The sequence below is a fragment of the Chlorocebus sabaeus genome, chromosome 1, assembly GCF_047675955.1.
Source record: "Chlorocebus sabaeus isolate Y175 chromosome 1, mChlSab1.0.hap1, whole genome shotgun sequence".
In the NCBI taxonomy this organism is placed as follows: Eukaryota; Metazoa; Chordata; class Mammalia; order Primates; family Cercopithecidae; genus Chlorocebus; species Chlorocebus sabaeus.
Genome location: NC_132904.1, coordinates 31,698,695 through 31,715,648, shown reverse-complemented (window position 1 = coordinate 31,715,648; position 16,954 = coordinate 31,698,695). Strand labels below are relative to the sequence as shown.

Sequence of the window (16,954 nt, the reverse complement as noted above, 5' to 3'; positions counted from 1 at the left end):
ACTTTTTAAAGACTCAAAAGAAATGCAAATATTGGCCGGGCACGGTGGCTCATGCCTGTAATCCCAGCACTGAGGGAGGCTGAGGCAGGCGGATCACTAGGTCAGGAAAACGAGACTATTATGGCTAACACGGTGAAACCCTGTCTCCACTAAAAAATACAAAAAATTAGCTGGGTGTGTGGTGGCGGGCGCCTGTAGTCCCAAGCTACTTAGGAGGCTGAGGCAAGAGAATGGCGTGAACCTGGGAGGCGGAGCTTGTAGTAAGCCAAGATGGCGCCACTGCACTCCAGCCTGGGTGACAGAGTGAGACTCTGTCTCACAAAAAAAAAAGAAAAAAAAAAAAGAAAAAAAGAAATGCAAATATAAACCAGAAAATAGAGATCTAACATCTTATAATTAAATTGCACTGGTGAGGGTAAGCAGCAAAAAATATTCTCATATTGTTAGCAAGGGCAAGTAGAAACTTATCAATGTGGCCAGGTGCGGTGGCTCATGCCTGAAATCCCAGCACTTTGGAAGGCTGAGGCGGGTGGATCACCTGAGCTCAGGAGACCAGCCCTACCAATATGGTGAAATCCTGTCTCTACTAAAAATACAAAAATTAGCAGGGAGTGGTGGCACACACCTGTAGTCCCAGCTACTCGGGAGGCTGAGACAGGAGAATTGCTTGAAGCCAGACCGCAGAGGTTGCAGTGAGCCAAGATCACGCCACTGCACCCCACTCCAGCCTGGGTAACAGAGCAAGACTCCGTCTCAGAAAAGAAAGGAAACTGATTAACGTTTAATATAAACGTCTGATTCTGAATTCCACTTCTAGTAACACCTTACTGCACATGTACACAAAGATATATAATGAGAGTCAGCTACTAGACTGTAGTTACATAAGACTGAAAATAAATAACTACATATAGCCAGATAGGTGGTGCATGCCTGTAGTCCCAGCTACTCAAGAGGCTAAGGTGGAAAGATCGCTTGACCCCAGGAGTTCAAGGCTGCAGTGAGCTATAATCACACCACTGCACTCTACCCTGGGTAACAGAACAAAACCCCGTCTCTATTTGTTAAAATTAAATATATATATACACAAAAGGACCAGTTAAATAAATTATGGAATTTGTAGTCACTTAAAAATAAAACAAGGCATGGCAGGCAGCCACATGGAAAATAAAAAGTGATGCTGAGCAGGGAGACATGCAAACAACACATACACTTACTCTTCCATATACTCTTCTGGTTGGTTTGACTTTTTCTTATTCACCTGAGAAATACTCACTCAGTGCCTAGTATGTGTCAGACATTGTAGTGGCCCTTGGGATACACAATAAAATAAAGAACTCTTTCAAAGGGTTTACTTCTTGAAAAAAAAAATTAAAAGAAATTTTAGGCCAGGCATGGTAGCTCATGCCTATAATCCCAGCACTTTGAGAGGCCAAGGCATGAGGACCACTTGAGGCCAGAAGTTCAAGAGCAGCTGAGCAACACAGTGAGATCCTCGTCTCTACAAAAAATTTAAAAATTAGCCAGGCATGGTGTTGTGTGCCTGAAGCCCTAGCTACTACAGAGGCTGAGGCAGGAGGACTGCTTGAGGCCATAAGTTCAAGACCAGCCTGGGCAACACAGTGAGACACTGTCTCTACCAAAACAAAACAAAACAAAACAAAACAAAACAAAAATAACTTAGCCAGGTGTGGTGGCAGGCACCTGTAGTCCTAGCTACTCGGGAAGCTGAAGCAGGAAGATCTCTTGAGCCCAGGAGTTCAAGGTTGCAGTGAGTTAAGACTGCACCACTGCACTCCAGCCTGGGTGACAGCAAGACACTGTAAAAGAAAAGAAAGAGGCCAGGCTTGGTGGCTCATGCCTGTAATCCCAGCACTTTGGGAGCCCAAGGCGGGCAGATCACAAGGTCAGGAGTTCGAGACCAGCCTGGCCAACATAGCAAAACCCCATCTCTACTAAAAATACAAAAATTAGCCGGGCATGGTGGTGCATGCCTGTAGTCCCAGATACTCGGGAGGCTGAGGCAAGAGAATCGCTTGATATTGGGAGGCAGAGGTTGCAGTGAGCCAAGATCACACCACTGCACTCCAGCCTGGGCAACAGAGCAAGACGTAGTCTCAAAAAAAAAGAAAGAAAGAAATTTTACGTAAACTAGAATTTCAGTCCTGAGATACTGACTATAAAATGATAACAATTAACTAAGGAGTAAAACTGATATGGGAACCAAAAAACAGTTCATCTATACTTGAACTGCTTTAGGTAATCAGTGATAACAAACACCCAAAACCACTCTGAATCATGGATTTGCTTTGGAAAACTGCCAGGGGATGGGGTAGACAAGGAATCCTACAAGGTATGAGTTGTCAATTTCTTTTAGCCTTTCAGTATCACTGAAGAATAAACCTGATATAATCTCAAATGTGTATACTAAATATATGGTCGTTTTTTTCTCTTGGTATTAAGATTTGTGATTTTTGCCCTCTGAAAGAGGGAAAGGATTGTAGACAAGCAGAATCACTGCCAAGGTTTATTGCTATAATTGTTTTTACTCTTGTTAGTAAGGTCAATTTTACATTTAGAGAGCTATTTAAATTACTTTAGTGTTCACAGGTATTCTGGAGCTGAAGACCCACTTGCTGAAATTAACCTGCCAAATCAGGTAAGCTATACCATATAATCTGTAAAAGAGAGAAACTCAGAAGATAGAATCTGATATCCGACCAAGCATAATCACAATAAGACGTATACGTGTCTCCTTAATACATCAAATGAGCCACCCCTTTAGTGATTCTCAATCCTGGCTCTGCATTAGAATCATCTAAGGGAAGGAGATTTTAAAAGATGTTCAAGCCTCACCCTCACTCAACTAAACCTGAATCTCTAGGAATGTACATACTACCAAAAAAATTTTTTTTAACTTTTCAAGTAATTCTAACGTGTAGCAGTCGTAGTTGAAAACTATGGCTCATCGGGCGCAGTGGCTCACACCTGTAATCCCAGCATTATGGGAGGCTAAGGTAGGTGAATCAATTCAGGTCAGGAGTTCAAGACCAGCCTGACCAACATGGTGACACCCCGTCTCTACTAAAAATACAAAAATTAGCAGGGCGTGGTGGTACATGCCTGTAGTCTCAGATACTCAGGAGGCTGAGGTGGAAGAATTGCTTGAACCTGGGAGGCAGAAGTTGCAGTGAGGTGAGATGGTGCCACAGCACTCCAGCCTGGGTGACAGAGTGAGACTCCGTCTCCAAACAAAACAAACAAACCCCCCACCCCCCCCCCAAAAAAACTATGGCTCTCTAGTTGCTCCTTTGGTGCCACAAAACCTTTCTGCAGTCTAGTGAAACCTACGAGCCTTTTCTCAGAATATTCTTAAATACATAAATTCTAAGGGATTTCCAAGGAAAAAGTGTGTGTGTGTATGTGTATTGTTGCTTTTTTTTTTTTTTTTTTTTAAAGAGACAGGCTCTCTCTACATTGCTGATCTAGAGCTCCTGGGCTCCAGTGATCCTCCTACCTTAGCCTCCCATGTAGCTGGGACTACAGGCGTGTACCACCACTCCTTGCTCCAAAGTTTTTTTTATAGTAATATATACTTAATACATCAAATAACAAGCTCTAGAGGCCAACTCACTACATGAGTGATGAGTGCTGCTGCGAACACTATTACCTCTGTAAATTCTGGCCTACATTTATAATAAAAGGGAATGTTCAATTTCAGTTAGCGATTAGTGAGTCTTTCCCCCCATCCAATTTCATAGAACCCCTAAAATGCTATCCACATACCTGGGGAATTAGCAGAAGTACCAGTTACATCACTAAATGTTTTTTTCTGGCCTAGCTCCTCAGTAGTTAAATGTTCATAACACAATCTATACATGTAATTCTCAATCAACTGCATTAATTAACAGCAGAAGCTAACCAGAATGCTCAAGAGTATATCCAGCTAGTTATGATCACATTTAATTCTCACAATAAAAACCCTTTTAACATAACAGCTATGAACCAGTTGGGTAGCCAATGCTGAGAGTGTAGCATTTTTGTTTTCTGGCCTGGTTACCCTAACACCATTGGGCAAAGAAAAACTGAACAGTTTCGTAGTACCCAAAAGAAGAGAGACTGGGCCTCCATAAGGAATGAAGTTGTATTTTTCCTGAATCTGTTGCCAGAGCAGGTCACTTTAAGAAAACAGGCTGGGCACAGTGGCTCCCAGCACTTTAGAAGACCGAGGTGGGCGGATCACTCGAGGTCACGAGTTCAAGACCAGTCTGGCCAAAATGGTGAAACCCCATCTCTACCAAAAATACAAAAATTGGCCAGGTATGGTGGCTCACGCTTGTAATCCCAGCACTTTGGGAGGCTGAGGCAGGTGGATCACCTGAGGTCAGGAGTTCAAGACCAGCCTAGCCAACATAGTGAAACCCTGTCTCTACTAAAAATACAAAATTAGCTGGGCATGGTGGTGCGTGCCTGTAGTCCCAGCTACTTGGGAGGCTGAGGCAAGAGAATTGCTTGAACCCAGGAGGCAAAGGTTGCAGTGAGCCGAGATCATGCCATTGCACTGCAGCCTGGGTGACAGAGCCAGACTCCATCTTGAAAACAAAACAAACAACAACAACAAAATTAGCCAGGCATGGTGGCAGGACCCTGTAATCCCAGCTACTTGGGAAGCTGAGGGAGGAGAATCGCTTGAACCCGGGAGGCGGAGGTTGCAGTGAGCCAAGATCATATCACTGCACTCCAGCCTGGGCAACAGAGACTCTGTCTCAAACCAAAAAAAAAAAAAAAAAAAAAGAAGAGAAAACAGGGCAAGTTTCCAGTGCCCTTCTGTAACAAACTGCTTAGTGTAGCAAGAACAGCTGTCCCATGCTTATGCATTCCAACAACTTATTACTATAAAAAACTATCAAAATCCAGTTTTGCTTTTGAAATAATAACCTATAATCCCAATATCATTCTTCAGGTGATGTTAACAGGGAAGAGGCAGGGGACCCCAAATCAAAGAAGTAGAGCAAAAACTGGACTAGTTATCAAGACATACGTTATTACCAATGACTTAATTTTATTTTCTCTGTGAATAACACAACCATTTAAAACTGGTCAAAAGAAAGAGGGTAGGGGGGCCAGGCACAGTGGCTCACCCCTACAATCCCAGCACTTTGGGAGGCTGAGGCAGGTGGATCACTTGAGCTCAGGAGTTGGAGACCAGCCTGGCAAAATTGCAAAATCCTGTCTCTACCAAAAAACACAAAAATTAGCTGGGTGTGGTGGCAGGTATCTGTAATCCCAGCTACTTGGGAGGATGAGGTGGGAGGATGGCTGGAGCCCAGGAGGTATTGGTTGCAGTGAACCAAGATTACACCACTGCACTCCAGCCTGGGCAACAGAGCCAGATCCTGTCTCCAAAAAAAAAAAAAGTTTGAAAGTAGGGTAAGCATATCATGTATTTAACCTTTTATAATTTCTTTTTTAGCACTGGCTTGAGACGTGATTCACATGCATACAATTCACCCATCTGAAGTGTATAACTCAATGGTTTTTATTTATGAATACATTCAAGTTTACAGAACCATCACAAATTTAAAACATTTTATCACCCTAAAGAGAAATCTGTACCTGTTAGCAGTCCCTCCCATTTCCCTCCAATCCCTGAGCCCTAGGAAATTACTAATCTACTTTGTCTCTAGGGATGTGCCCATATTTAACGTAACCATACAATATGTGTTCTTTTTGTTTCTAATTTTCTTTTTTCTTTGAGACAGGATCTCACTCTATCACCCAGGCTCGAATACAATCACGGCCCACTGCAGCCTCAACCCCCCGGGCTCAATCAATCCTCCCACCTAGACCTCCCAATAATGAACTACAGGCATGTGCCACCATGCCCAGCTAAATTTTATATTTATAGAGATGGGGTTTTGCCATATTGTCCAGGCTGGTCTCAAACTCCTGGGCTCAAGCAATCCACCTGCCTCGGCCTCTCAAAGTGTTGGTATTACCGCCATGAGCTACCATGACTGGCCTTGTTTTTGGCTTTCAGTTAGCATGTTTTCAAAGTTCATGTTTTTGCATATATTAAGTACTTTTCTTGTGACAATATTCCATTATGTGCATATCCCACGTTTAATTTATTTATGGACCTTGGATTGTTTCCAGTTTTGGCTATTACGAATAATGTTACCATTAACATTAGTGTATAAGATTTCTTTGTGGAGCTCACTTTGTGTGTTTTCCTTTTTCTTGGATATATACCTAGAAATGGAATTGCTAAGTAATGTGGTAACTCTATGTTTTACCTTCTTAAGAACTACCAGACTTTAAAGGGGCATTTACATTTACATTTCCAGTGTATAAGGGGTTCTAATTTCTCCATATCCTTACCAACATTTAATATTATCTTTTTTATTATAGCCATCCTTATGGGTCTGAAATGATATCTCATTGTGGTTTTGATTTACATTTCTCTGAAGGCTATCAAAGTAGAGCATCATTTCGTTTTCTTATTGGCCATTTGTACATCTTTGGAGAAATGTCTGTTCAAATATTTTCTCCATTTAAAAACTGGACTTATCAGGAGTTTGAGACCAGCCCGGCCAACATGGTGAAACTCCATCTCTACTAAAAATACAAAAAAATTAGCCAGGGACAGTGGCAGGCACCTGTAATCCCACCTACTCAGGAGGCTAAGGGGGAAGGATCCCTTGAGCCTGGGAGGCAGAGGTTCCATTGACCCAAGATTGTGCCACTGCACTTCAGCCTGGGCGACAGAGCGAGACTATGTCTTGAAAAAATAAGAATAAATAAAATAAAAACTGGACTTATTATTATTACTTTTTAGAGGTATAGTTTTGCTATGTTGCTCAGGTTGGATTTGAACTCCTGGGATCAACTAATCCTCCTGCCTCAGCCTCCCAAATACCTGGGAATACAGGCGTGCACCACCGCACCTGGCTGGGTTTTTTCATTAATGAATTTTTACATGTTAGGGTTACAAATCCCTTATCAGACACGATTTACAAAAATGTTATCCTATTCTGTGGGTTGCCTTGCCACTTTCTATGTTTAACCTTCTGTTATGTGAAGCTAACTAACTCAGAGAAATATAACTTACGATCTTGGCTTCACCGGCACCATGTACTATTCCAATTATTCTCAAACATTTTGCAAAGGATTGCTTTACACTCTTAAAAATTGAGGAGCCCGCGCCGGGCACATTGACTCACACCTGTAATCTCAGCACTTTGGGAGGCCAAGGCAGGTGGATCACAAGGTCAGGAGTTTGAGACCGGCCTAGCCAATTTGGTGAAACCCCGTCTCTACTGAAAATACAAAAAATTAGCCGGGTGTGGTGGCACACACCTGTAGTCCTAGCTACTTGGGAGGCTGAGGCAGGAGAATCGCTTGAACCCAGGAGGTGGAGGTTGCAGTGAGCTGAGATTGTGAAACTGCACTCCAGCCTGGGCGACAGAGTGAGACTCCGTCTCCAACAAATAAAAATAAAAATAAATAGTAATAATTGAGGAGTCCAAAGGGATTCTATCGCTACTTACATTAGAAATTAAAACAGGCCCGGCACGGTGGCTCACGCTTGTAATCCCAGCACTTTGAGAAGCCGAGGCGGGCAGATCACGAGGTCAGGAGATCCAAACCATCCTGGCTAACACGGTGAAATCCCGTCTCTACTAAAAATACAAAAAATTAGCTAGGCATGGTGGCGGGCGCCTGTAGTCCCAGCTACTTGGAAGGCTGAGGCAGGAGAATGGCGTGAACCCAGGAGGCAGAGCTTGCAGTGAGCCGAGATTGCGCCACGGCACTACAGCCTGGGCTACAGAGCGAGACTCTGTCCCAAAAAAAAAAAAAAAAAAAAAAAGAAAAAGAAATTAAAACAAAAAATTAAAGTATTTAATTCATTTAAAAATAATAAATTCCTTAAACATCAATATATTTTTTCAAAGGAAATTTTCCAAAATAAAAAAAAAGTCAAAAGAATGGCACCATTTTACATTTTCATGATCTTTTAAATGTCTGGCTGAATAGAAGACATTATCTGCTTCTTTCAATCAAACAAAACAATGTATCTGTTACAATATATTGTTTTAGATGAAAAATATGAAGAAATTTCAGCCTCACAGTTACGTAGTTGGAAAAGGGAGGAAAGACCATTTTTAATAGCCTTCACATATAACTGTGGAGAGGTGATGTAGCCTCTGGAAAGCCCTAGGAGTTATGATTTATTGAAACTCCTAACCACTTTTTTTCTATATGAGCTTGTAACTTTTATTAGGAGGTTGTTAATGGGAGGGTGGGATGTGAAGAAGTGACAGACGCTATCATGTTAATGACTGAAATAATAATATAATTTAAGGCTGGGCACGGTGGGTCACACCTGTAATCCCAGCAGTTTGGGAGGCTGAGGTGGAGGAGTCCTTGAGGCCAGGAGGTTGAGGCTGTGGTGAGCTATGATCATGCCAGTGCACTCCAGCTTGGGCAACAGAGTGAGACTTGGTCTCCAAAAATAATAATAATAACAATAATAATAATAATCTAATTTCTTCTATTTCTACTATGCAGGCAAAACAGACCAAAAAAAAAAAAGATAATTCTCTTTCTTCAAATAGCTACTTTCATGATAAACTAGAAGGGTGTTATACTAGCGGTCATGTTGAAATTAACTTAAAGTAGGGATCATTAAAGTGGTAACACAAAAGTATGAATAGAGGGGGAGAAAAATGGTAGACTGAAAGATTTAATATGTAACCTTTTTACTATGACCAACAGAAAAAGCAGAGCTGAGTCTCAACCCGGGTTTTATATTTCTCACTATTTAGGGTAATAACTAAATATATGGGGGTGGGCAGCAAAAATCAGTAAAATACCATCCTCAAATATCTGCCATTTATTCATCCACTTATTTATCAAGAATGTATTGTAAAACAACCAGGTATCATCTAACTCTGTGGTCTGCAAGCTTTTATTCACATAAAAACCACTGTGGCACCTGTTTCAAATGAAGAGTCTCAGCCCCACTTAACAGTTAGGTGTGAAATGAGAGTCTACATATCCATACTTTTATAAAGCACCTAATCATGACACAAATGGGCCATGGGCTTCACTTTAAGAAATATGTACCACCTCATCTATCTGTTCCACAAATGTTTTCCAAATGTCATGTTTCATTAAAAATAAGGTGGCAACAAACTTGTCATTCCAAGTGAATTTTTTGCTAAAATATTAAGAAAACTAAATATACTATGTATTTGAAGTCTTGAATCTCTCTCTGTGGTTAACTTTTTTTCAAAATTAAAAGTAGACCTGAGTAGTACTCTGTAAGACTTTTTTTTTGGCACCTAGGCTGTCACCTAGGCTGGAGTGCAGGGGCTCTACCTTAGCTCACTGCAACCTCTGACTCCTGGGTTAAAGGGATTCTCCTGCCTCAGCCTCCCAAGTAGCTAGGATTACAGGTATGCACCACCACACTCAGCTAATTTTGTATTTTTAGTAGAGCTGCAGTTTCACCAGGCTGGCCAGGCTGGTTTTGAACTCCTGACCTCAAGTGATCTGCTAGCCTCAGCCTCCCAAAGTGCTGGGATTACAGACAGGTGTGAGCCACGGTGCCATGCTGAGACTTTCATAGAGGAGTAACTTAACTGATTCCATTCATATGCCTAGATAATAAAGTACTGTATGTGACAGGTGTCACACTGAGACCGGATATTAGGACCAGATGTCAGCTTACTTCTGTGTTCCTTTACCAATGCAACCAAACCCTACTTCATGTTTGCTGTGAATGAAACTGAACATGTATCCTACAATACAAAACAAAAATAATCCCTCCAAATCATCCATAGATTAAAAATCTAAACATACAAATAACTCGAAAACTTAAAAAAAGAGATCTTGGGCTGGGCGTGGTGACTCATGCCTGTAATCCCAGCGCTTTGGAAGGCTGAGGCGGGCGGATCACGAGGTCAGAAGATCAAGACCATCCCGGCTAACATGGTGAAACCCTGTCTCTACTAAAAATACAAAAAATTAGCCGGACGTGAGGGGGTGGTGGCGGGCACCTGTAGTCCCAGCTACTCGGGAGGCTGAGGCAGGAGAATGGCGTGAACCCCCAGGAGGCAGAGCTTGCAGTGAGCAGAAATCGTGCCACTGCACTCCAGCCTGGCGAAAGTGCGAGACTCTGTCTCAAAAAAATAAATAAAATAAAATAAAATAAAGATCTTGGCTTAACATACTGCTTCAAATAATTATATTTATCATTATCTGCTTAGTAAACTTGCATATTCATCCCCTAGGAAACAAATAGCTGCAAAATATAAATTAAAATCTTAACCATTTGGAACTTAAAAGACGAGACTTCTATCAAATATGAGTAATCCAGTTTTAATACACTAAATAAACTAAGTCAAATATTAGAAAAACATTAATTAGGACACACAGAAGCTTTGCCCTTCTGATTTTATCCAATATTTACTATGTATCCTAAATTGTCCATTAATCTAAAAATAGTTTAAACAACTGCCAACTCAAATCCCTTTTTTAGCCCAATTCTCATACCATTACCAACTGTCCAACAAAACAAACAAAAAGACTCAAATTCACAAGTAGGTCCTACCTAAAGAGAAAGATTCAGAGACATGGTAGAAAAGCTTAAAATCACTGTCACCAAATTGAAGGTTTATTTTTTAAAAAAAGCTTAAAATCACGAATTCATATGGACAATTGTCCAATTAATAGGTAAAAACACCCAAATACAGATTTTGCCCTTCTGAAGGTCTATCTGGGATGTAAACGCCTACATTCCCCGAAATAATGTCGAAGGAATGCAATATCACCTAACACAGTACCTTTCTGTTGTATCTCTAAGAAAAACCCAATTTTCATTCTTTAAGCACAGAGCAATTTCTCTTAGGAGCAATTGTCCCCAAACAGAATATCTGATATGCTCCAGTTTCCTAAGAAATATCAATAATAAAGATCAAATCAAATTGCCTAACCAAAACTGTTACACCAAACAAGCATCACTAAAAATAGGAGGAAGAAAACTAGGAAAGGTTGTTACAGAAAGATTTTGGAAAAAATAAGTCCAAAAACATACATTGTCCAACACACATAGTTGGCTCTTTCTCTGCCTCTTCAAACCCCTACACATATGCACCTTGACTAAAATGGGCAACACTGTTACTTCTAAACAGCTTTAAGAACTAATGGTTACCTAATGAAATAAACCAGGTTTCAGGTTTCAACACTGTGGATGTTTCAACTTTCTCTTTCCTTATTAATAAGTATATAATAGGACAAATACTCTTCATATTTTCTAAATCTTCCCAAAATTATTTTTCACTAAAAACATGTATTTATGAGCCTAAATGCTCCTTTGTTAAGAACTACTGGCAATTAATTTGTGCTTCTTAGAGTCAAGTAGTTTTTCCAAGCTGAGGATCATTTGGCTTGTAATTTAGGCATTCCAAATTCTAGGATAGGTTATATATTGTTTAAAAGGTGAAATATGGCTGGACTCACACCTGTAATCCCAACAGTTTGGGAGGCTGAGGCAGAAGGATCACTTAAGTCCAAGAGCTCAAGACCAGCATGGGAAACATAGTGAGACTTTGTCTCTACCTAAATAGTAAATAAATAAAAATTTTAAAAAGTAAACTATTATTTCTAAGAGTAGAGAAACAAAATTTTAGGGTCTTAAGGGTTCATATGAATTGATGAGGCCAAACACATACCTCTTCCTCCTCGTATCCAACAAAACTTTAAGAATCAGCCACACACTGGAAACAGATTGAGAGAGAACCATCCACTCTTATGCCCCAAATATTATGATGCACCTGTCTTCCCAATAGTTTAAATTATTGGAGAAATTTGTAATGTACTGCATATATATAGCCTAAATGCAAACTTAATCCATTCATTTACTGAATACCTTTAAGCATCAAAATATTATTTCTTAGGTCTTTAAGACATAAAGATGAATAACACCATCTCTTCAACTCAAGAAGCTCAAAACCCAATGGAAGAACTCTAAATAACAGCATATTATTATTATGTAAGAGTAGTGCATTTACATATTACATATTATTATGTAAGAGTAGTGGATTTACATATTACATATTATTATGTAAGAGTAGTGCACAAGGTTAAATGCACCTAAGAATGAGATCAAAAGCTGAATCAGACATAAAAAAAAAAAAAAAAAAAAAAAAAAAAAACACCACGGGCCGGGCACAGTGGCTCACACCTGTAATCCTAGCACTTTGGGAGGCCAAGGCAGGCAGATCACTTGAGATCAGGAGTTCAAGACCAGCCTGGTCAACATGGTGAAACCCCATCTCTACTAAAAATACAAAAAAATTAGCCGGGCATTGTGGTGTGTGCTTGTAATCCCAGCTACCCAGGAGGCTGAGGCAGAATTGCTTGAACCTGGGAGGCGGAGGTTGCAGTGAGCTGAGATCACGCCACTGCACTTCAGCCTGGGCAACAGAGCAAGACTCCATCTCAAAAAAACAAAAACTAAACACACACACAAAAAACCATGAAATAAATAATACAGCCATAATTCCACACAGAAATCCTACGTTTGTCAGGGGGATCAACCTATATGCGAATAGTTTTATCACCATTAAACTGGCAAAAACAATAAGCAAGGGGCTTCAGAAGAGTATCCTTGAACACTATAAGGTAATTCCAACAGCTCTCTACATGCAAAATTGAACTTTCTTACTAGAGTTAAAAAACAAACAAACAAAATCACAGCAATAAACCTTGTAGTGATTTTGCTTGTCTGCAATAATTTCCCTCTGTTAGGGGGCACAAATCACAAATCTTAGCACCAAGAGAGAAATGACTATCCGTATATTTCAGTAAAAAAGTTAAGAATCAGGTTTATTCTACAAACTTGAACTTCAGTGCTACTAAAAGGCTAAATCTACACCTGCATCTTGTAGGACTCTTTATCCACCCCATCCCTTGGCATTTTTCCAAAGCGAATCCATGATTCAGAGTGGTTTTAATTTTTTTCTTATTCTTCTTTAGTTTCATTGAGTTTATTTTTCTCATCCATGATTTCAGGTCATTTTGAAATCTTTTCCTCCAGATTTTCCTCTTTTCCTCCAGATTTTCAATATTGTCTTAAACATCAAACAGGTGCAGCTCATTCATATTTTCCATCAGTCACTCCTTAAGGTGCTATTTAATGGCTATTTTAGTTGAAGCTGAATACAGTATCTAGGATTTGCTTTGAAGTAATGGGGGTGGGAGAAGCAAATGAAGTCACAGAGGAAACAAGATTAGCCATAAATTGAAGCTCTATGACAGGTACTTCATATATTATACTATTTTTCTTATATGTTTGAAATGTATTATTAAAAAGTTAAAGAAAAGACTATATGAAGATGACTTCCTTGTTGATAATCAGATGTCTAAATTGCCGTTCAGACTGAAAGAAAAGATACAGGAGCCACCAAAAAGGTTTGGACAAGTTGAGCGTGCAAAATAAAAATGGCTATCACTGATATTAACACACTAAGAGAAATCTATGAATCCACAGCGATACTTAATCTTCAGGGAGAAAAAAAGGTCTTTTTTGCAGAAAGTATTAGCCAGTAAAGACACAGACCAATAGAATTGTGGATTTTAAAAACAAAACAAAACAAAACGACCATTGCTACTTCCAATGTAATAGCTAATTTAGTCATGATTTATCCATTGATAACTAGGTATAAGGTGATTAAAGAACATGGTATCAACTCACAGATTATTAACTGCAAAGGGGAACATGACCCTTAACAATGAGAAGATCACCCTAAACCAAGTGATTAAACAGAACCATCCAACAGAACCCAGCAGAAGCGCCTGCTAATGTTAACTATTCTATACAAAAATAACCCAAATATCAAGGTTGAGTATAGACCTAACTGTAAAGTTTTCGGGAAATACAGAAGATGAAGGGGCAAGTTAAATGACATCATCAACCCCAAACCAAAAGCAAGCAAGCAAACAACAAAAAACAAATACACACAGAAAAGCAGTGTAAGTGTCCTTGTCTCCTCAAATAGACAACAGCCCCAGGGAAGAATGGTGGGACTACTTAAAGAGACAAAAGCAAATGATTCAATATGTAAATCTAGATTGATTCTGGTTAAAAAAAAAACAAACAAAAAAAAACATACTCTTGGGACAAGTGGGGAAATTTGAAGAAGGACTAGATTTTAGAAATATTATTATTTTCTTGGGTGGGGAAATGGTATGAAGATTATGTAACAACATTTTGCTCTTATTTATATGAGAATGCTGAAATATTTGGGCTGCAAAGTGTCAACATACTTTCAAACAAACATGCATGGACCAGACATGGTGGCTCGTGCCTGTCTGTAATCCCAAAACTTGGAGACACTGAGGTGGGCGAATCGCTTGAGCCCCGGAGTTCCGAGACCAGGCTGGGCAACATGGCGAATTCCTGTCTCTACAAAAAAAACTACAAAAATTAGGCTGGGTGCGGTGGCTCACGCCTGTAATTCCAGCACTTTGGAAGGCAGAGGCAGGCGGATCACTTGAGGTCAGAAGTTCAAGACTAGCATCGGCAACGTGGCGAAACCCGTCTCTACTTAAAAAACAAAAATCAGCGTGGCATGGTGGCGGGCACCTGTGATCCCGGCTACTCGGGAGGCTGAGGCAGGAGAATCGCTCGAAACGGGAGGCGGAGGCTGCAGTAAGGCGAGATCGCGCCACTGCACCCCAGTCTGGGCAACAGAGCTTGAGGTTCCGTTTCAAAAAAAAAAAAAAATTAGCTGGACATGGTGGCGCGCGCCTGTACTCCCAGCTACTCAGGAAGCTGAGGCAGGAGGCTGAGGTGGGAGGATCACAGAGCGCAGGGAGGTCGAAGCTACAGTAAGCTGTGAAGGCGTCACAGCACTCGAGCTTGAGTGACAGAGACCCTGTTCTCAATTAATCAGCATGGGGAGATAAAGCAAGTATGGCAAGGCTTTCAACTGTTGATTCCAGGTGAAGAGTTGTCCTACAGGTGTTCACTGCACTTTTCTTTGAACTTTTGTCTATGTTCTAAACTTTGCACAATAAAACCCTTGGGGGAAATTATTTTTCTACAAATTTTCACCACCATCTGTCTGTACCATTGAAACACCACAGTTCTAAAACATTCAAGAGGTCATGGTAACATTTCTGTGTCTTTGTAATTTTAGATAAATTCTAAGATTAACGATGAATTTCGGAAACTTTCAATGAAACCTCAGTTAATTAATCCTTCACTTTCAGATGGCAAATACTAGATCAGAAAAGAGGTAAACAGTTTTGATACAGTAATTTTAAGACTTTGCATGCTCGGGCATGCTAACAGTATGTAAAATGTAAATAGTGCGAAGATTTCTGGACTGAAACCAGTCCTCGAGCAAACACAAAACAATTTAGTCACACTGCCGACAAAACGAAATCTACAGTCTTACAGACTATGCAATAGAACACTCCTATTTTGCCTCATCTCTGTCAACCTTCAATAACATCTTCCACGTTATAAGCTAGGGAACCTGAAAAATGAAAATCTAAGTGCATGTCGTTGCTATGGCAATGGGAAATTTCAGGAAATTGAGACTGCAGGCTACCTAGCCTCCATTTTAGAAACTGTATTTATCTAAACACACCAGGACTTAGATCGAAAAACAAATTTAATGGCATCTTTCAAAACTATTTTGTTTCCTCTCTCACACTAAAAGGTACTCTCCTACAAAATTCTGAATACAAAGGGCAAAAGAAACAAACCACACTGATCTAACCTAAAAGTCTGAATTTTTAAATATTTAGTTGTCACCCATATTTACTACTAAAACATGCTTTTATTTACAGTGGCCAAAACAGACTTCTCATTTTCAACTTATAATATACCTGCAATGTTTAGTAGCTGGAAAAACGAAAATGAAATGTGACTAAAAGGGAGAAAAGGAAGAAAACGAAAGAAAGCCACAATATTCCCAAAACCACAGCATAACTTGCTTCTTTCTTCACTCGCTCTCTTAAATCTTAATTCTCCAGATTAGCTTTGTCTCAAACATTTCTCAAATTAGTAACCTATTTCTGGGTACACTACATTTGGCTGGGTGAAAGAAATACTGTCAAGTTTTTCTAAAACGGCGGGTGCGCGTTAAAATAATTCCTATCCACTCTAACACCAAAGCGATATCAAAGGAAAGCATCCCATCTGGAGTAGTCCCATAAATCTAAATAGGACGAAGCAGCCTACCGGCTATTGTCTAAATCAAGTATTTACTCGTATTCGTGCCTAAGACAGGGAAGTAAAAAAAAATTAAATTTTAATCAGATCTTGCTCCCCATTCCCACCACTCTTGTATATACCCTGTCCCCCGGGTTCACTAGACCCAATTCCTTCCTCAGGCGAACATGTCTGGAGCAGTCGGAGGAACAGACGTGGAGAAGAGGTCGCCACGAGGCCCCACCACTCTCCTTCCTCACCTGCTCCGTGGCTCCGTCTCCTGACATGGCCTCAGCTGATTACAACGTGCGCACTGACCGTCGATGGGAAGCTAGAAAAGAAAAATTAAACTAAAAACCACCCCCAAAGCAGTAAAGTTACCCCTTGCCCAGCTGAGCCAGACCGCCAACACCAATCGCCACCGCCCACTCAGATATGAATTAAAATGGCTGCGCCCCTGCCGGCCGAGGAGGGGGGTGTGGCTTCCGCATTAACTTCCGGGGCAGTGGGCGGGGCTAATTTCGCGACTCGTTGGTTATTCCGAGCGTGCAGAAGGCAGCGAGATCCCGGGGCGGGCCCAATTCCTGGGCTGACGTCACTACCCCGGCCTGGAGAGGCTGTTGCTGAGCCGGCTCTAACCGGCTGGAAGGCGGGAATCTGTTTCGCCTGGAGGCTCGCGCGCTTTTTGGAATTCAGTTAAAAAGCTTTAGAGCCTGGCTCCTCACC

The 16,954-nt window shown here is 40.7% G+C and overlaps 1 protein-coding gene across 1 annotated transcript in view; it reads right to left on the bottom strand.

Moving 5' to 3' along the window:
* Positions 1-16,691, bottom strand: part of CSTF3 (cleavage stimulation factor subunit 3) — a 77,682-nt gene extending 60,991 nt beyond the window's left edge. Inside the window, exon 1 of the mRNA XM_037999536.2 lies at positions 16,489-16,691. Coding sequence (XP_037855464.1) covers positions 16,489-16,515 — 27 coding nt within the window. The 5' untranslated portion in view covers positions 16,516-16,691. The remainder of the gene's footprint in view (positions 1-16,488) is intronic.
* Positions 16,692-16,954: the final 263 nt, after the last annotated feature.